The sequence below is a fragment of the Ptychodera flava genome, chromosome 11, assembly GCF_041260155.1.
Source record: "Ptychodera flava strain L36383 chromosome 11, AS_Pfla_20210202, whole genome shotgun sequence".
Classification (NCBI taxonomy): Eukaryota; Metazoa; Hemichordata; class Enteropneusta; family Ptychoderidae; genus Ptychodera; species Ptychodera flava.
In genome coordinates, this window is record NC_091938.1 from 11,920,631 (window position 1) to 11,942,630 (window position 22,000).

At 40.1% G+C, this 22,000-nt stretch overlaps 1 protein-coding gene across 1 annotated transcript; it reads right to left on the bottom strand.

The window, feature by feature from the left end:
- Window positions 1-6,140: 6,140 nt before the first annotated feature.
- On the bottom strand, window positions 6,141-8,157 carry LOC139144345 (uncharacterized). Its single transcript, XM_070715046.1, has 2 exons — window positions 7,336-8,157; window positions 6,141-6,887 (listed from the first exon to the last, which is right to left on the bottom strand). Exons 1-2 carry the CDS (start codon window positions 8,155-8,157, stop codon window positions 6,141-6,143), a joined length of 1,569 nt encoding a protein of 522 aa, XP_070571147.1.
- Window positions 8,158-22,000: the final 13,843 nt, after the last annotated feature.

A 22,000-nucleotide genomic window follows, 5' to 3' on the forward strand; every position in this document is an offset into this window, starting at 1 on the left:
TTCATCGTACTTTAAAGGGACGCATGTATAGATATTTTACGTTGAAAGGTAATTATAAATATCTAGATCAGCTCAAACGTTTTGTTGAGTCATACAACAACACAACACATAGCACTACAGAGGAAAAACCCGCTGATGTGACTGAGGCAAATCAACTTCAAGTTTGGCAGAGACTGCATGGAGCTGATATTAAAAGATCTCTCTCTAGACCGCTTAAGTTCAAGTTCAAAGTTGGTGACAAGGTTAGGATATCGACAAACAGAGGGATGTTTGCAAAAGGATACAGAACAAATTTTTCTGAGGAAATATTCACAGTAGTTAAACGTGTTGCACGTCGTTATCCTGTGTATAAGCTAGCGGACTACAACGGTGAGACTATCACCGGGTCTTTCTACGAGGCCGAGCTAATGAGAGTAATTAAAACAGATGATTTATACGGGTGGAAAAAGTTCTGCGTAAACGACGTAGAAGAGGAGTGACGGAATATTTAGTCAGATGGCTGGGTTACCCACCTCAGTTTGACTCTTGGGTTCGCGATATCAACATAAAGAGAGGCTAAAATTCAGACATGGATTTTTACATCTTGCTACTGAGTGATTCGAGCCAACATGTATATCCTGACAATACAACAACGTATTATGTGACGAAACTTGCGCACCGGGTAGAGCTAAGTGGTGAATGGGAAGTAGCTCTTGTTCAGATGATGTACCCAAGATCTTGGAGCAACGTGACAGGTCGTAAGAATGTAATCAAATGTTTCAACATGAAGACTGAAGACGGAATTGATAGTAACGCAAGTCGGAGAACAGAAAGTATCCGTGTTCCATTAGGATACTACAAAGACACTGAAGATCTTGTCACATGTTTCATAGGTAGGATACCCGAAGTGTTGAAGGATCATGTGAAAATAAAGTATAACGATCGCACAGGACGCGTTGGGTACGAGCTTAGTGACGAATACTGCATCGAACTTAACAAAGAGGTGGCTGATATACTCGGTATGAGTCCTGGGAGAAAAATGGGTAAAGGGGTGGCTGAGAGACATGCAGATGTGAACTCCCCACTTCACGTATTGTACGTTTACACCGATCTTGTGCAGCATCAACTAGTTGGCAACATATCTTCACCCTTGTTATGTAACGTTCCTGTTGAGGGGGTTCACAGACAGACGGTGACGTACAGCATCGACAACCCACACTATTTACCCCTCAGTCGTCAACATTTTGAAACAGTGGAAATCGACATAAGAGATGGACAGGTAAACCCGTACCATTTGAATCTGGGAGAGTGATCGTCAAACTTCACTTCAGACAGAGACATCCACCATATTTGCTCTAAAAACAAGTCGGAGTTATCCTCATCGAAGCATGACGCCATTGTCCTATCACAATTATTATCTTAATCAAGCCAGAGGAAATCATTTCCCGTGTATCGCGGTACTACGTACCAAGTGGGTATGGTCTCGGCGGTGTACTGGGGAGTCTATCACGCTTTGTTTTGCCGATGCTGAAGCAAGGGGCTAAAGAGATTGGGAAAGCTGCTCTCCATACTGGTGCAAATGTGGTCAATGATGTAGTCTCGGGGCAAAACTGGAAAACATCGTTAAAAGCACGTTCTCGCGAGAGTGTTAAAGGACTGGGAAAAAGAGCTATCGGTGGTTTGCGGGGGCACATAAGCGGAGGTAAACGTCCAAGGCGTCTAGCTCTTCGCTTGCACCCGGCAGGAAGAGTTCAAAAAGAGCATCTCGTGACATTTTCGATTGAAGATAAGTGTTAGAGTAACGATTACAAGGGAACGAAAGAAGAGTTTTTGAGCAGAAAGATGGCCTTCAACAGTTTCGTCGACAAGTCATCATGCGAGTTTACAAAGAGTGAGCTTGATTTGTTCACTGTCCGCCGACACAAACAAGCGTGCTCGAAAGTCAAATGGTTCAGTTTAACCCAATTTCCACGCTCGCCGAAGGATCTCCAATCGAATTTGTTGTGGCTGGTTCAGCAGCTGAATACATCGATCTACCCATGACGAGACTTTTCATTAAGGCCAAAGTTACCGCTGCTGATGGTACTAATTTACTGGAAGCTTCTGAGGTTGGACCGACAAACCTCCTACTGCATAGCTTATTCTCTCAACTTGAAGTTTCCCTGGCAGGAAAGTGGTTTGTTCGTCGAATAACACCTACGCTTACCGGGAATACATTGAAACCCTTCTCAACTACTCCAGTGAGGCGAAATCGACACATCTAACCTCGGCATTGTACTACAAAGACACAGCAGGTGCGTCTGACAATGCCAACCCACTGCGGAAAACGGAGTCAACCAGGGTTTATTAGCACGGCACGGTTTCATAAGTAGGAGTAAGGCGGTTGATTTAGTAGGACCTATTCACAGCGATATATTTTTCCAGGAAAGACTGTTACTGAATTGTGTTGACTTGAAATTGAAACTATACAGAGGAAAAAATGAATTTTGTTTGATGTCCAGCCAGCCTGACGCGAGATACAAAGTTCAAATCCTGGATGCCAGTCTTCAGGTACGAAGAGTCAAAGTCTCTCCGTTCATCGTCGAAAGTCACGCCAGGGCTTTGGAGTTGTCACCGGCGTAGTATCCTATCTCCAGGGTTGAATGTAAATCGTATGCAGTAACACCGGGACATCTAACATTTACGAAAGAAAATATCTTTTTAGGGTCATTACCTAGACGTCTTATCATTGGTTTCGTCGATTCGAATGCGTACAACGGTTCATACGAAAAGAATCCGTACAATTTTAAGACACACGGCATAAATTATTTAGCGGTATTTAAAAATAGTCAGTTGATTACCAGGAAACCTCTGACTCTGAAATTTTCGCGACAGGGCGGGGCGAATTATATCAGGGCTTTCGGGACGTTATTTTCGGGGACGGATATTTTCACCGATGATAAAGGTCAATGTATTAACAGAGATGAATTCGAGGGCGGAAAGTGTTTATTCGCATTCAATTTGACGCCCGATTTTTCAAGTGGTGGTGATCATTTTAACATAGTTGACAATGGGACACTGGGTATCGAAGTGCACTTTGATAATGCATTACAAGAAACGATTAACTTAATAGTATATGCTGAGTTTGATAACATAATACAGATTGACAAGCCATGTAACGTCATAACCGACTACTCGAGATGAACTCGCTACAAATTACAGACATATTACAAAAAGACAAATTTCCTGGCATGTACTTTGAAGGGGTTTTTGCAAGAGACGAATTACCACATGTTGTTTCGAAGTTTGCCGCGGCTTTTGTGGTGAATTCTGACACATCATCGCTTCCGGGTGAGCACTGGCTCGGGATATATTTTGATCGTGATGGTGGGGGTGAATTTTTTGACTCGTATGGGAGAGAACCTTTCAATTATGGGCAGGAGTTTACTGATTTTTTGGAGAACAATTCATCCACTGCTTATCATTTCAATAAGATAGCAGTACAAGGGCCGCTTTCAACGATGTGGTCACTTTATTACTTTTTACATACTCCACAAATGTAGGGGGTTAAGTCTTCGTCAGATTCAAGACATGTTTACCAAAAATACAGGTTGGAACGATCGCATGGTGAACGACTTTATAGGAACTCATTTTGGTGTGAACGAGCCTATAATGGATCCGACTTTTCAAGTACAAGTGGCGAAATCTTTAATGAATTTTAAGTGAATGATATGTTAACATTTATTTCGATACTACGATGCTGATAGATAGATAGATAGATAGATAGATAGATAGATAGATAGATAGACAATGCACGATATTTACTTTAAGATGAAATCGATATTTAATTCTGTCAATTTCAAGAATGAAGAAAAATACACATCAGTGAATTAATAAAATATTGTGCTAAAAAATCGATTGAAATATGAAAACGAAGTAATGTGTCAACTAATGTTTTTTTTTCTGTCAATACAACATCCAATCATTCAGTACTTGTCCCATCTGATACGCCTCGTGGTTGCTTTTGTCTTTCTCAGAGGTGTTGACAAAGCAGTGGCCTTCTTTTCTTTTTTCTCGAGAAAGTTCCATCCTCGTCGTCTTCCGTTTTGAACGCTGAAGAACTTCTTGGTAACACGGATAATAATCGAGCGGGTGTCGCCAGATGGGTTTTATCTTTATGTCCTCTTATGTAGGTCAACCAGTCTCGATTTGTCACCAGAACCTCAGGGATGTTAATGTCAGCGAGCGCACGTGTGAACTGTTGCCATCCAACTGGATTATGTTTGTTGCTACTTTTTCCAACTCGTAAAGCAAATCAATAAGATTACTGTTCTGGATTACTTCTCCTCAGTAGGAAAGTTCTCCATAATCCGACCAACTGTCATGACATCAGGGTGTGATTTCATTCTGTCCAGTAATTGTTCGGCCCGACGCTTCATTGTTTTAGGGACAATGCTAATAACGCTTTCAGACACTCTCTGATGAGGGTCTGTCATGTCATCGTTATCAGACATCTCCCAAGTAGACTCTCTTTTAAGTTTAATTTCTCTGTTGGTTACTTGAACACGCGCTGGTTTCTCTCGTCTCCATCTCTGTTGATCACTGAGTCTTAGGAAACGCTGAAGACTTTGTGTGTAAAGACTTATTTTCTTATCCTCGGGTAAGTCGGTGCATTGAAGGATGTCTTTCATTTCGGAATCCACTGCATGAATAGTTTCCGATAGCGAAGATGTATCATTCCGTTGCTTTTCCTGGAGGGCTTCTAACATTTCCGGTGAAACTAGAGCCATTTTCTTAGCATTCAACATAAGGACGACTCACTTAATCAGACTCGACAGTACGCCAAGGATGGGCCCCAGTAACATGGAAAGAAAACCGCCGCGTTGTACTAGAGTCGGTCTCTTTTTCTCCAGAGATGTCTTCTTATCAGCAAGTAACCGAATGGCTGATTTATGACGTGAAAGCTTCTTTTTGTAGTTTGCTGAAATTTTAATGTTACCGCTTAACACGTTCTTACAACATTCGCAGATACAATACAATAGCTCCTTACTGGCACCGCTTAAAATGCCTCTACACTGCTTATCATTACAAGTTGCCAGAATGCGTAAAAAGTCAGCGAGTCTTCTCATACTGGCCGACATGGTAAAATGGCAGTTCGTTAAGTTCGACCAGTTCTCTTATCTCCTTAGGTACACGAAAGTCGTCTCTCCCGGAAATATGCATGTTCTGAGTCGGTACTCCTCCTTGGTCCTTGGCTTTAAATCAAATACAATATATCCAAAGGGTTTTGAAGTCGCGTCCAGGTACGCCTAACGCACAAAATTAACATGACCTGGGTAAATCTGTTTTGCCAGATGTGTAATTTGTGCACCGTCCCTCGGGTTTTTAAACACCACAATGTAGTGAGAGTTCAAACTGATGGTTCTCATTTCGCGACCGCTCTGAAATAAATTCTGTACCAGGAACAAGACTGAAGTGTTCAAATGATGAGTTCCGCGTATAAACATGTTTGTAATCTCGCCATTATTCACACATTCAGAGAGCAGGTCGTCCAGAATAATTAGATTCGGAATTGATGGATCCACCAAGTCTTTGAAATTACTAGGCAGTCCTTCAATAAACTCCACGCCTGATACCTGCGACTTTATTTCACTGAACACCTGTTGAAAAGCCCCATAACACCAGATAATTTTCTTCGGCGGCGGTGAAAACATCTCCCTCGATGAGCAGAGTAATCTCTTTACAAAGTAAGTTTTGCCGCTTTGTGACGGTCCTGCCACAATAGCGTTAAACCCGTGTTCGAATGTGATAATCATCCTAGTTGTTGTACGTGCAAGGTTCAAATGGTCGCGATGAATCTCTCTGGTTGTATTTTATCCTCTATTGATCACCACCAACATCATCATCATCTTCTTCTTCTTCCTCCATATAACGATGCAAGTAACGCCACATCTTCCTGAGAGATGTCATAATATCCATACGGGAGTGTGGTGAAATTCGAGCACAGTACGCGTTTATCATAAACAAGGCGGAATGTCTTCTCCTCTTTCTGACTGATGATTTCTTTCTTCCTTTTATCCCTCTTTATCTTGTACGGTTCGGTGGTTGTGAGTTTGCTCGCACCCGTCCCTGTGACCAGAGCTTTCATCGATTCAAAGAGAATTACGTTTGAGTTACGAAAACTAAGTTTTACGCCCTTCACTTTTTTTACATTCAGTAGCCACCTTGCCATCACAATCAGGTGCTAATTGATAGGCATAGCACTTAGGCCCGGCACTGACAAAAGTGGTAATAAAATTACCAGCAAGCTCGTCGGTAAATTCTCCTAGACAAGAACCAAGTTCGGGATCGTATTGCCCTGATCTGCTGATGTAGATACAAGAGTCCGTGTCAAAGTAGAGAAGCTGGTCCTCCTGAAACTTCTCTAATGTTTCATACAGCTTTAGGCGAGCTTGAGATGTGGTGTAACAGGCCAGTACAACACTCGATCGTGGGTTTGAACGCACAAACTCTTCACTTTCTGTATACGTAACGTTTATCAGTTCCTCGTTGACCAAGTAAACGTTGCTGACTTCCTTCTTGTCATCGTTTAAGATGTCGTAGAAACTCTGCAGGTCGGATATGTAGACAGATTGCGGTAAATTATCCCTCTGGCCAAATTTTCCCCAGAATGAGTTCAGGAGAAGTTTAAAGAGGGAACGCATAGCTGGATTTGCTGAAATATTCTCTCTGTCGAGGAGAATACCTTCCCGTTCATAGTAGTCATCGATATATTTCGTCTTGTCACTCTCTGTCTTACACCAGTCAGGGTAGCCACTTGCCTCTTGTTTCATTTTCAGAAAAGTGTTAATGTACTCGGTGAACAGACCTCCATTAGCATTTTCTTTGTCGTAAGTCGTTGTTTGTGAATAGTGCCATACTTCGTGGAGCTGAAGTATCCGGTAACCAAGAGAACTGCCTTCTTTAACTCAGGAGAGGTCCAAACTCCAGTGAGGGCCCGCTCATCAACCGAGTGGGTACAAATGGGTGTAGAAGCAACTTGTTCAGCGCAAGCCGGCATAAAGTGAAAACCAGTTTATTGTTACACTTATATGGCAGTAGGGGCCTAAAGGTAGAAATAATTCGCGTGGTGGGAGGACTTTACACTTAATTAAACCTTCGAATACTTCGATATCATTATCCACAGGGAACCCTTCTGTAATTATATCTGGATGACCTACGAAGGAATTTACCCCATTTACATCTGTAAGGATAGAGACTACAAATGTCAACGTATTTCACCCTTTCTCCCGGTTTTACTGCGTGGTACAATTTAATCGCATTTGTTCGACCACCATAAAACCCATCGCGAGGCTTTAGTCGATCGTGTATACCTACAGATTCGATATATTCCCTCATCTCGCTGTCACTTTTAATCTGCCTGTCATAGTCGCATTCCCAGATCTCCTCCAGATTATAACCTGCCGCGAGAATGAGTTTCCGTCTGTTCTGCGTCCTTTCATACAACTCGGCCATTGCTAGACCATTTATGGGATTCACTGTTTTTTCCGAATAGCACTTCGGGCATCCGTGATAAAAACACCCGTAAAACTCTAATGCTAGCTTTAAGCGTTCGACGTAACCATCAACCCGTAAAGTGCCGATTTGGAACTCGCCGCTATTCCCTGCATGTTTAATTTGTTGACCGAGTTTATTAGATTTGTATTTCAACCAGCGCTCGGCTTTTCTGGATGACTTGACGGGATTCACGTATCCCTGACTGGGGATGAGACCGATTGTGTCCTCTTTCATGAAATTTCTCTGAAAGAGCGTCATGCATGCTGAGGATATAGTGATGGCATTTCTAAATGAGCACATAACATGGTCAGCCGAATGAGTTTTTCTCGTACGAGCTTTTGATACGCCCATGAATAATTTGCGAAACTCTAAACACGCGAGACGTAAAACGTCCACGTCATTTTTACAGTAGGCGATCAATTTTGCCTGAAAATCGAACTGTTTCTCGGCAACCACCATCTCGTCATACCATCGGAGAAACTTTTCCCTGTCCTCAGGTTTTTTACCATCAATGTCGTAGCTCTGAATAGGAGGCATAGGCCCTACATAATCCTGATTCTCTGTGGTGTTAAACTGAAACGGGAATTCTCCCTTTTTGACACCTTGCAAATTAAACGCTTTAGGTAATTTATTCAGAGGCATGGGGAGAAATTCAAGGAGTCGATGATTTTTATTCCTACGTGTTGGACGGTTATACACATAAATTTACCACCATTTGATATAACCTCGGGCAATATGCCATTTTTCTCCAGATACGACAAAACAAAGTAAGAATCGTACGCTTGGGAATTATGGGCGAGAGCTATAGCCCCAGTGTTTTCCGACGTGAAAAGCCATTCACAAAACTGTTCGGCAGCAGTATCACCTTTGAATATATACTGATTCTTCCCACACTCATCACAATGACTATCATGATCAATCTGTTCTCGCTCCATACAATTACGACAAACACGTTGCGCCACACAGAGATTTGCTATGTGTACTCCCGTGTCAGGATGGAACCTACTCTCGAAGTCGTAAAAAATAGTTAAATCTTGCGGGCGGTTACTCCCGCCGCCAACGGCCCCGTCACGAACAGACGCTGCCATATCAACCTGACTACGCTCTATGTTTTGGGGTGCTTTAGCTTTCATTCGCCTTTATTTATCCTCCACTGACTCTGCAACACGCATGTAACATTTGTGACCTTTCGGCTGAAAACGATTACAAGTGCGACAGATTGATTCCCACAAAAGTGCTTTCCACCCCTACGCGTAGGATCTTCGCGGTTAACCCACTGTCCACACTTACGGCACCTATAATAGGTAGAACATGTTGTTTTACCACTCTTTGTCGGTTTACGATGCAGATCGAAACAATCTTGGCCATAAAAAACACGATTACACGAATTACAGTAGATCGGCAGAACCAGCACGGGTGCATTCGTTCCTCTTACAGTTTAGACATACTCTTTCACAGGCGTGTTTTCGTCTTTCGTTATACCCGACTTTACATTTATCGCAATAATATGAGCGCCCCACCATTGCTTTCATACTAGAAATGACGTCAAAGTGATTGTTATGATAAATAGGTAGAGACACTTGTCAGCGACGGGTCCTGAATAAATGATACCGCTACTAACAGCGTGCTGCGGCGAGTAAACGTTAATTTGGTAACCCGGCAGAATTTCTTGAATTTTTTTTATCTCTTCCAAACCGCATTTTGTCAGCACTACCCCTGCGTCTTCATGGAGGTTTTTAGCCAAGTTTGTCTGGATTTGTCTTCCATGACGAATTTGATTGTATTTCGGATCTTTGTCTAAATAGGCTTTGGCGGTTACAATGGCCCGAGCACAGCATAGATCGTCATTGTTTTGGATACGAACTATGCTCCGTTTAGATTCACGGAATTTTTCCATGTTGACACTTTTCATTACGGGACCCCTTCCACGCTGAGGCATATCAACGTGGATAATATTGACAAAAAGATCCTCATTAATTTCGAAATTCTCGTACGATTGCATGACTCTCTGAATCTGACCAAATACAAGATCGGTTTCGAAATCTTTCACGCGCACGAAAGGCAAACTAACAGGTCTCTCGAGTTGCGGAGTGCGTAAAACAAGTCTTACAGCATCACTCGATTTCATACCCTTAGTCAGGTCGCTAACTAACCTATCAAAACGCCAGTATAACGCATTTAGCGCTTCTTGTAAATTTCGAGTTTCTATCTGGTTGAATTTGACTACGTAGTCACTTGCAGATGTCTTGAACTTTTTTATATAACGCTTGTTCACCTCGTGTATATTATACATAATTTCGTCATTTTGGTCATCCTGCATAATTCGTCTACGCTTATCGGGCGGAGGAGAAGAGGGATCTCTTGTTTCACGAGATTTTGAAGGTCGGGGAGAGGGTAAATCACCAAATATATTTACAGACGCCCTAGGGTACTCACCACCACGTTGTTGCTGCTCACTACTTGCATATGTATTCTGGTTTTCACTTTCATGCGGGAAAATTGATGAACAAGGTTGCTCTAACACATTTGAACTTACCCCGGTTTCAGAAACAACGTCCTCACCTTCGACTTGACAACCGCTCTGAATTATCCGGCAGCGTGTGTCCATGGCAATCATGTGCAACTCCAACGGTAGATTGGGACACGCAGATAATAAGGCGTCTAACTCATCGAGTGTTTGGCACGTCTGTATCGTCTCCTCCGTCAAAGTTCTGGGTTCCTCTCCGTTGGAAATCATCTGGCACCGTGTATTCATGGCGAGAAGGAACAAGTCGAGGGGCAGATTTTCACCGTAGGCTGCAAGAAGGGTATCCAGCTCGGCTAGAGAACGGCATGCCAGGATGGCTTGCTCGGTTGGTTGGACGGGCTGTGTTCTGATGAGGGAGCTAACTAAGGGTGATCCGAGTAGGGAAGGTTAAGACTTCAATGCGTACTGAACAGACACACACACAGTATGATTTCTTTTTCTCAAAATCCCAACTCTATTTATTACAAAAATACGCATACCGATACACATATGTAAAATACAGAAACAACTGTTACCAAGTCAAAGTGTAAAGAGAAAGTTGTTAACAAGAAAAACAAAAAAGAAATCTTAGACAAATGTAAACCAGAACATCATTTTCTTGTACGTGTTAACCGACTGAATTTTCTTATTGTTAAGGTGGTAACTGTTCATTGTCCATGGTTACCGTTCAAAATTAAAGTGTCGATGAGTTCCTGGCGTCGAACTCAATCATTTTTGGCGTCGTTGTATAACCAGTTCTGGCGTGATATAACCTTTAGAAGCTGGGTGCTGGAAATATCCGTCTCCCTCTCGCCCATGTCCATTTTTGCAAGTCCTTCATCGAAGTACATGTTTATCTTGTCGGCGAACGTCAGCATTAGGCAATCATGATGTAGCTGAGACGGGTCATTGAGTTCACAACCTTCACAATGAGCATCAGCTATTTGATAGATAAAACCCGGCAGAAAACTACACGTAGCAGATCCATGAACTTCAGCTCATACCTATACAATTCTTCTTCCTCGTTCATCCCTTGAAAGACAATTTCTTCTTCTTGAAGAGTGAAATCAGTGTTGTCGTCCCATTCTGGCTGGGTGCATGCTTGCAAACTCCCGTCGGCAGGGGCTTCAACGACGGCTTGTTGGACGAACTGGTTTGAGCGTGATGATGTCATTTCTAGACTGCTTGCTCTCCTTCTTCTTCGTGTTTGATTATCTCGGTGGTTTTCTGGTTGTATCTCCGGCTTTGCTGCTGGATGGTGTGACTTCTCGATAAATTTCTCCGCACTTTTATCCCTCATCTCACCCTCTTCATTTCCTAAAATGTGTGACAACGAACTCAATGCTTTGCTGCATTCTCACGATACAATGTCCAGTGTTTGCACACGTGTAGGTAAAACGTTCTTTCACACATATGAGTTCTGAAATCAAAGGCAGCGGGCAAATAGACTTAAACGACACATTCCAGAAATACTCTAACACATCTTTAGCGTTAACGCTTTTCAAGAAAGCGTGACATTCTTTCCCATCGATATGTCCATATTTTTTCACTATGCACCGCAGCCAACTTAGAATGAAAAGAACGCTTAACTTCTGTATACGGTCTTCTTTTTGGATCTCATCCACTACAAAACAATTCATATTTCCTCGGCACAATGAAAATACCCCTCTGCTACAATCAACGAGTTAAAGATAATTCAGGTAGCCGGTACCCACTAGGACAACCATACCGGCTTTAAAAACAAAAGGCGTCCTCAACCATCCACACGCTATGAATTATTAATACGCTTTTGCTCAAGTCACCACTGATCTTTAAAATGCGCCCTCAACCGCTCACAGCCCAAGAGTCCTCGCTCCACCCCACCCCACATGAATTATTAATGCGCTTGTGCTCAAGTCGCCACTGATCTTTAAAAAGCGCCCTCAACCGCTCACAGCCCCACGCGTTATTAACAATACTTGTGCTCAAATAGCCAAAGTTTCCCGGGCAAATACAGATCCTTTATTAACGTTCCACAGTTTTAATTAACATCTCCATGCAAATGCATTAACATTCCACGGTTTTAATTAACATGTCCACGCCAAAATCCTGCATACTAATTAAATCAATCATCATAATTAATAATCATAAAAAATATGCATCTCATTAATGTTGTGTAATCTTATGAATAATTCATGAGTGCTCAAGTGACCACCATAACTACTACGATAATGATGACACAATACGTCGCTCGTTAAAGGTACACTGTCACCTGTTCCAATATTGCAACAGTTACCATGGAAAGATAAAATCTAACCAATCACATATTTTAAGCGGGTGGCCGGTTTTTAAAAACAGCGCCCCAACATGGGCATTTTGACCATATATGGTCATATTTAGATTTCAGGTGACTATAAACCTATAAACACGATAGGTAGTTATCATGGTAAAAATTGCCAATTATTATGTCCAACATTTTTACACATTAAACAGAAGATCTTACAGGGTATGGAGTACATGAACTGTTTTCATCAGAGGGTAAACTGGGCATAGTTGTTGTACAAACGTATATAGCAAGTAACAATTAATTCTATTTTATCCTTTACTATTACTAATGAATCAATACAAATAAAATTTCTAATCTAATAACCCCTGGCGCGACACCAAGGGCTGAGCCCTATATAATATTATATGACATTTCAGAGTGTCATAAGTTCTGTTCGCTAAGCTGTTATTACTGTGTAAGAACACACCAACGCGTACACCGAGCTGTAAGTAGTTCCCATTACAGAGAAAATATGATTCATATTTTAACATGTATGAATACGGGTTCGCATCAGTACTCGCTGAACAATGGGAGAATGATGATACATGCGTAGCATCTGTGACAATGTTTATTATATGTTACGTAAATGTTCCACTATGTTGATATTTCTTAACATTAATTTAATTTTGGTTAGTATTAAGTGTAATGGACTATTCTTTGACATACCTCATTATGTGACAATAGAGTGGCTAGGAGGGCTTTTATTTATTCATTTACTTGCTATTGATTTTTTTATTAGAAGTTTCCTTTTCTTTGCTAAGGCAGATGACTTCCTAACTCTCATGCTCGGTAAACAGACAATCTCAAGCGGATTACTGTGGGTCATATTTGTTGTGATTTGTCTTTTAGTTTTCCAACAATATTGACAAAAATAAGGTATAAAGGTATAAGGTCTAAAGTCGCAGAGGCCGTCCCTTGAATAATCATATCACCGAGACAATCAATTTAATTACAAGTTGAGTTAACTCTTTCCTATATCAGTTTATCACAGAGTACCGATGCCAGGACATTCTTAAGGAAGACTGGTTAAGGGGACAGCCTGGATGGTCCAAGAAGAAGGGACCCCTGTGGCAAGTGTTATACGCAATCTTTGCTGTCTTCGTTTATGGGATTCTCAGCCAACTTCTGCCAGTTCATGTCATTTTCTGTACATCATCGCGACTACACCGTCTCTATACAGCCCTAAATCAGCATTCCTTGGACATTTTCTTTACTATTCATTTTTTCTTTGCTTTATCTTCACGTATCAAGTTATGGTTTCCTATAGGGTCGAGGGTTCACAGGTTGTCATCGAGTCTAAGGGGAATCACATGCCGGTGCTTCTTTTGTGCATAATATGGTTCGTAATCCTGTTTTTTACAGAGCTTACACAACTTTTTGGTCCAGGGTCTCACTCGTTATATTAGTAACAGGTGGAACGTACTTGATTTGGCTATTTTGGCGTCTTTTCTCATCGGTGTGATCTTAGGTAACCCTGCAATTGTCAGGCAACCCTATGATGATCCTTACATTTCCATTTACCTGAGTAAATTCACATCCTTATCTTTCCTCTTTGCTCTGCTACGTTTTATGGAACCTTTCTACCTTTCTCACTTCATTGGTCCAATATTACTGATTTGCATGGAGATGTTTTACGACATTTTACGCTTCCTCCTCGTGTTCACCTACGTCGTCATAGCGTTCGCGATGGCCATGTACTACGTGTATGTAGGTGTGACAGTCGAAGAAAATCAGTCTGATTTCGCGCAGTAAGTGTACACTTTTTATTGGCTACTTTGCAACATTTTCATCGCTCTTTTCGATTACTGAAATTACATTACTTAAAAGGTAAGGACTTGTCATGTCACAAGCTTCTTCTACAAACTCTGGAAGATTGAATATAGCAAGAAAATGGCATACGGACAACGATACAGTAACAGTTAGAAAGAAAACAGAGACATACTTAGAGAGACATAGCAGACAGGCAGAGACGTGGCGAGGGACACAATTCTGAGGAAATCAGATCAAGATCTGGATTATTTTTGTTACATTCTACTCAATTGACTAATACGCTCAAACTTTTGTGTCATGTTCTCTAGCTTTCCAACATCCCTGTCATCCTTAGTATTCAGTATTTTCGGCGGAGATGCCTCACAATCTTTAATAATTGACGGATCAGGGCTGTCCAACTCAACAAGTGACCTACAGTCTGCCGGCAAAGAACCTCTTTACATGTATTTCACATTGCTTGGACACATAATCTACATATTATTCGGTACGATGACACTGATCATGCTGCTGAACTTGTGCATAGCCATGATGTCAGATCGGTACACAAAGCTGCAGGTTAGTTCTCGATGAATCTCCTATGTGTGTCAGATTTCGTTGTGGTCGTTCGTGGAACACTATCGCAATTTCTAATGTATGAACTGAAAATCCGAAATTTCGAGTACTTTCTAAATTTGCTAAAATTTTGTTCGATTTACGATTAATGTGAGAAATATACAATACTTAGGAGTGTGTATGAAAGGCCGATATTTACCTTCGTTTATTTATCATCTCGAATCCAAAACCAATATGTATGGGTGGCAAAGAGACAAATAGGCGACCTTGTAAACTGGGTAGTTATAGTCATTGTTTGGTTAGGTACTCGACTCAACAAAATTGGAAGAAAAACTAGAATCACGCAGATCATGAAAATTGTGAGACCAATTACACTTTTCCTCTGGTATCTGATCAGTGAACAACAGAACCGCTTACTATTACCAATTCTGCTATATGTGCTGTTACCTTTGCAATGAATTCACAGGCGCAATTTGACTATTTACCTTATGCAACCATGTTCACAAAATGACCTGGCTGTTTCGTCTCTGGGTCATTTAAGGCGACGTACATGATTGTGGCTTCTAGTAAGTTGTTGCAAAAGTCTATTTCTGAGAGTTTTTTTCAGTCATCATACAACGTTCACCAGTCAACGTCAACGCATTGCTCATTGGCAATGTCAGAGCAACGTGTGCCAAGTACACAAGTTGTGAAATGAAAGGAACATATGTGCTTTTTCTTTTTCCCAACTCAAGAAAACTCTCTGTGCGTGTCATCATTGATACATTTCGTTTAAGATTAATCAGCATTCAAATTGCTGGTTTCAACTTATTTCATTTGCTGCCATTCATTCAGCAATTTTGTAGTTTTTATTGCCTTCTCACCATGACTTTATGACTTCAACAGGGCCGTATACAAACAATTGACATAGGAATAGAAATCCTATAGAGAAAATCAACAAATGCTTTCCTTCGGTGTCACTACCTGAGATTCTGCATGTTGTATTTCGTATAACCACTGTTTTTTGTTTCCTCTTTGAAATGTCACAGGCTGAAATTGACCTGGTCTGGAAATTTGAAAGGTCTAGAATATGGCTGGAGTACATCAGCGGCGACGCATCAAATTTGAACATCTTGTCTTTTGTCCTTGCCTTGCTACTATTGATCATTTCCTGCACCATTGGCTTAATGTGCCTGTGCTGTATTCCATGTATGCGTATATTTTCTAAGAAATCCGAGGTGTCACAAAGCGTTTCGGTAAGTGTAAAGACATGTAATGTAAGGGGTTTACTATCCTTTGTCATCTATATGCTTTGAGTTCAGCTGCAGTAATCCTTGACAAATTATACACTTGAATTTTCTGCTGCTCACAATCCATATCTCCCTTAACAAGATGGAATAGAATGATCGAATGGCTGTTGAGCCAAATAGTATGTAAGTTAACTTGAGGCTCAGTTTCGTGAGCCTTGTTTTGAATCCTCTTTTTTTTTCGGCACAAACCATGTATCTGGGCTTATCCCCTGAACGCGGAAAATTTCCGCGTTACCGAATTAATGGCTTATGGCTCCCCAGAGAGCAAATAAACTACAGATCAAGTAGAAAAAAAGATCACAATGTTTGTGAATATGTCACCACTCATGATATTTGTAGTGCAATCACCGAATGACAGTCAGTTCACACCTCACGTAAGGTATCTTTTTATATGGAATTGATTTCTAACTTACAACGTTTGTGCCGGGGAATCTTGGCATAGATCCCGGGCCGATAAACAAAAGGAGAATAATAACAAGCTTATGGATATGTTTTTATATATCTGAAAATTTTGGTTATAGTTTTCATTTTTACTAATATTTCTGGTCGAGGTAATATTCAGGTATATTCAGGTATATTCCGAGTACTATATCGGTACACGTTTTACCCATAGAATGATCACTTTTCAGGAATTAAACAGTTGAAAGAAAGTAAATGTGATAAATTTTACTGAAAGCCTCTAAGTTAATACATCATATACTTTACTGAATATTATTAGGTCAGCAATTACAACCATTAAGGTTGTTCTTCTCCTTTTTATAATTTACTGTTACTACTGGCCTATTTACCTTACTCTAAATAACAGACATGCATCTTTTTGTTTTAAGAAAAAATTCATAGCAATTTCATATAAAGAGGACAAAAGTGTTTGCAATATTTACGTACTGTCGACTTAAGTTTGACTATACCTATCCCTTCGTGAGGAGGGGGCAGTAAATTTCATCATATCGTTTTGCTGTATTACAAAATGTTACTGCTGCAGTTACTGTAGTCTTATAGGGAGCCCTTTATATGTCACATCAGTCATTCTATCACTGAACACAATTGTTATCCCAGTTCGTAACCACTCAAACGCATCCCTTACAGTTGCCATGATGACTGTTTTGATAATCTTGGTTTTTTGTCTCTTATAACTAAATGATATTGTCTTGAAGGACACATCATGATGAAACAGTTTATTTACGTGCATCCCTAAATTTTTGAATAAAGGTGTTTCAACAAGTAGGGAGATAAGCGTAGTCTAAATCTTGCCAGACTTAATTTTGATCACAGTTCCTGTTTTCTGCCCTTTGCTAGAACGATACCAAATTACAGGAAGTTAGAACAGCAGCCGAGGGCGCAGAAAAACAAGAGAGGGTAAGTCCATATTTGTTGGAGTGAAAGCAAAGCTCTATACCTGTAACGTTTTATGTCCGTTCGACCTTTTGTTCTTTTTTAAAATTAAGTCAAAGTGTCCATTTAAAATCATATCAAAACAACACGTATGAGAGTAACATTCAATGTAATTGTTGACCAGCAAATTATGGTCCGGAGTAGAACTTATTCATCAATAGCAACTGTGCGTATTTTAACAATGCCGTATGCTTTACAGGTATATATTTTGCATGTCCATTTACTGAGAGTGAATAATATGAAAATGCAAATAAATACCAAAAGAAGGGGGAAATATGATCAACAGTTAGTTATTTCCTCTGCTAGCAGTGAAGTCGCTGCTACACTGAACACATTTATATCATGATATCAACGTACGGAAGTCTTGCATTTATACAAATATAGGGAGTGTTCCAACAGTCGGGACTAAGTTGAAATGTTTCCAGGCTTAATTTTGATCATGTTTTCAATTCCTCTGCTCTTTATTAGCACGATGTGAAACTAGAGGAAGTGACAACTTCCTCCGAAGGCTCGGAAAAGGCAGAAAGGGTAAGTTAGTATTTGTTCGAGTAAAATTATTATAATAAGAGTTTCATTAGTTGTAATGTCCTATGTATGTTCAACTGTTTTGTTCTTTAGCAAAAGTATGTCGAATGTCCAGTGATCAGCATGTATTTGTGTAATTTTCAAAGTAATTGTTTACCAATGATGTTAAGTTCGGAGTGGCACTGATCCATCAACTGCAACACGGCGTATTTTCACAATGCAATGTGCTTTACAAGACAAATACCTTAATTTTAGCGCCCTAAGGGTGAAAAATATGAAATGCATATACAGTTTGCACACATTGAATATTTTATCTGAAGTTAATCAATGCCCCTGTAAGGAGTGAGGTCGCTAATACACTGAAAACAATTAAATCATCATATTAACCTACAGTAGCCTTGTATTTAGAAAAGGTATACACATCTCAGGAGTTGTTGGGTTATTGCATCTACAAAGATCATTGTTGCTAGCCTATCATAAATTAAGGTAATGTCAAGGAGCCTTGTAATGTGTTACGGATTTTGCAACTTGTATGTTAAATTTTTTCTAGGCCTAATTTTGATCAGTGTTGTCCTTGCTTCTGCTCTTTACTAGAACGATACAGAACTAGAGGAAGTGAGAACGGTCACCGAAGCCTCGGAAAGGAAAGAGAATGTTAGTACATAATTATTCGTGTGAAATCATTAAAGCTCCATTGCCAATACACATTGATGTCCGTTCCGGTGGTTTTTGTTATTTTCCAGATTATGTCAAAGCACTATTAAAGTGATCAGCATATCAACACCACCTGTATGAGCGTAACAGTTGATCGATGTATTTGCTGACCAGTGAATTTATTCAGGACTAGAATTTATCTATCAATAGCCACACTGTGTGTTTTCACGATACGATATGCTTGCTGAGCAAATACTTTGCATATTTACGTACTCAGTGTTGAGAATATGAAAATGCACATATTTTACCATAAAACATGATTATCACATGAATTGGCCCGAATTCCCCCCTGTGTGACGTAGAACAGGACGGATAAGAAATCCGAATTACCCCTGTTGTACGTCATCAACCGGAACTTTTTGCTTGCCCGGTACCGTTCATACATGGGTTTGTCCGATTTGTCGTGATCGATGCCGTGCTCTCATGACATTTTCACAAAAAGGTGACCCGATTACCCATATATGGAAACATAGAAGGCATGTCCAGCGAAATTTCGAGTCGCTAAAACTATAGTTGTTCCCGAGAATCGAATAGGGATACCGCCGATCGCTTAGCTTGGTAACGTCGCAGCGCCAGTCAAGTCGCGTCGCGTACGTCGTAACGCTGCTCTATGTGGACGTCGTACCTGGCTATCCCGGTTGGCGATAAACCTGAAATCTACACCTCAACGGAAGTTCAACTGAATAAATGAGTACAGTGTAATCTTTGGGAAAGCGACATAGGAGGCACAAGCATAAATTCATTCGACTAACAACGATAAATTTCCTTCATCATAAAAAAATCCGTAAATTCTCGCTCGCAATCAAACCTGTAGCGGCGTAAGGCTGTAGCGAAGACATCAGCTGTTGAGCTGTATATGCAGTGCAGCGCTGTGGATTCCGATGTACTTCGAAAGTTGACTCAGACAACACTCAAAACAGAGTTTCCGTCAAGTAAAATTAGGATGTATCTACGGTTGAGATATATGTCACTGCAAACATCAAAGTCCTTAAGACGAAAACATTGACGACAGAGATCGGGATTAACGAGTTGACACCGGCAGAGACCGGTGACGGCAGCGTTGTGGGCACAAACATGCAATGAGGTACTCTGTGTGTCATCGAAAGGAATCTTTCGCGCTCGCCACGGTCGTAAACCTGTGTGATATTTTGAAAAGCCACGGAATCTCTGAGAATGAGAATTACTGTTTCGATCGTGTTGTTGCATTTACTTCATAAATCTATTTGTAAATATTCTAAATAACTCTGAAAACTTGGCTATCCGTCGCTAGCACGATGAAAGTTATGTCCACCGATGGCTGACTTGCCTTGGCATCGGTACAGCGCGAGACAATGATTGACACGTTCACGTGACCGAATGCGTACGTTTGATTGGTGGAGATACCATTGGATGTATCAAATTTCAGCTTGATGGGATTTATGAATGAAAGTATCTCCTTGATGACGGACCGCTTTACTCTTTAAATGAAAGTAATCCGCGTAAGTAAAACACAAATCGCGACGAAATTCATGCAATTTGTTACGATAATTTTGATCCATCTACGTCAAAAGAAAAATAAGAAGACTGTTCATGTGATAAATATATAATCCCATGGTATTTTTCTCTGTTTGACGTCATCGTATACTCGTGTTTTTCGCGGAACCGCACAACTTCTCGCCTTCGGCTCAAAGTTTATGACTCCGTGAAAACACTCGTATACGATGACGTCAAACAGAGAAAATACCATGGGATTATGTATAAGAATGTAATCTAAAATTGGTTATTGCCCATGTAAGGAGTTGGGTCGTTCCTGCACAAAAAAAGTTATGTCATGATATCAATCTACGAAAGCCTTGCATTAAGGCAAAGCGATACACATTGAAGAAGCTATTGATTTGTTCTATCAAAAAAACATCAATGTTTCAATCCTATGATAAAGTGAAATGTTGTCAAGAAGCCTAATGTCATATTGGATTTGCGACTTATTCGTTTAAGTCGTGATTTCGCTGCTGTCTCCGACAAACAATTCATTGACTGGGTTTTTTTATTTCTTTTTCTTCGTCTTCGAAAATTTCACTATATTGACTTGAAAACAAATTATTCTGACATTTTCATGCATTTGATGCATCCTTATATGTTTGCAGAAAGAGTGTTAGAACAATTGAGAACTAAGTTAAAATGTTTCCAGACTTAATTTTGATCACTGTGTTTTCTTCTGCCTTTTACTAGAACGATACCAAATTAGAGGGAGGTGATAACTGTTACTGAAGGCGCGGTAAAACAACAGAGGGTAAGTTCATATTTGTTCGAGTGAAAGCAAAGCTCCCTACCTATAACGTTTGATGCCCGTTCGACCGTTTTTGTCCTTTTTCAAAATTATGTAAAAGTGTCCATTTATAACCGTATCAATACAACCTGTATGAGGATAATATTCGATGTTTGTTGACCAATGCATTTTATTTCGGAGTAGAACTTACTTATCAATTGCATAACTGCGTATTTTCACAATGCAATGTGCTTGCAAAGCCAACTCTTTGCATTTCCTTATACTCAGAGTGAACAATACGAAAAATGCGTATATTTTACAATAGCAAACAATGAAAATGCGTAAGTTATTGTCCCTATAAGAAGTGAGGTCGCTCGTATACTGAAAACATTTATATCATGATGTCAACCAACGGAAGCCTTGTGTTTAGACAATGAAACACAAATCTTAGGAGTTATCTTAGGAGTTAATCTATCAACAAACATCATTGTTACCATCTTATCGTAAAATAAGGTCAAGAAGCCTGGTAATATCACATGAGATTCGCGACTTATTTGTTTTAGTTATGATTTAGCTGTTGTCTCCGAATAACCATCTTACTGGAAGCCGTTAATGTTTTGAACAAATATGACATAGGCCTATATCTGGTTTGCTCAGATCAAACTTGAGGAAGATTACAGTGTACATTTAGCTGAATGATATAACATTAACGAAAATCATTTAGCATCTTTACATAAGCTAATACTGATTTTCATCTTTAACTTACTTTCCTAATTGGGCATATTAAGGATTCGCTCTAACAAAATTAATGAAATCTGCCTTGTTCATTGAAGATACTATGATACGACATTAACGAATGTTTTTAGCGTTCATACATCAGCTAATCCCTAATTTTCATATTAACGAACTTTCCCAATCGGGACATAAAACTTGAAGGACTGGATCAAAATTAATGAAATTTGCTATGTATGTTGATAATGTAATGGTATATCAATTGTGAAATAGATTTTGGTATTTTCACGATAAGTAAATGCTTATCTAATGACTAGTGAAATTTCGTTGGAAGGATTCAGCCAAATTTCGTATGCATATTAAATATTCAATGATAAACCTGTAGTGAAAGACATTTTGTATTTTCATTTCAGATAATTTGTGATTTGTATATCTAATGAACTTTTCGTATAGGG

What these genes read in the sequence shown, in the direction of transcription:
- LOC139144345 (XM_070715046.1), bottom strand. Translation starts at nt 8,157, where the DNA reads ATGCCTCTGAATAAATTACCTAAAGCGTTTAATTTGCAAGGTGTCAAA. An exon ending in TGAGGGAATATATCGAATCT is followed by an intron (nt 6,888 to 7,335) that starts GTAGGTATACAC and finishes CGGATACTTCAG; the next exon opens with CTCCACGAAGTATGGCACTA.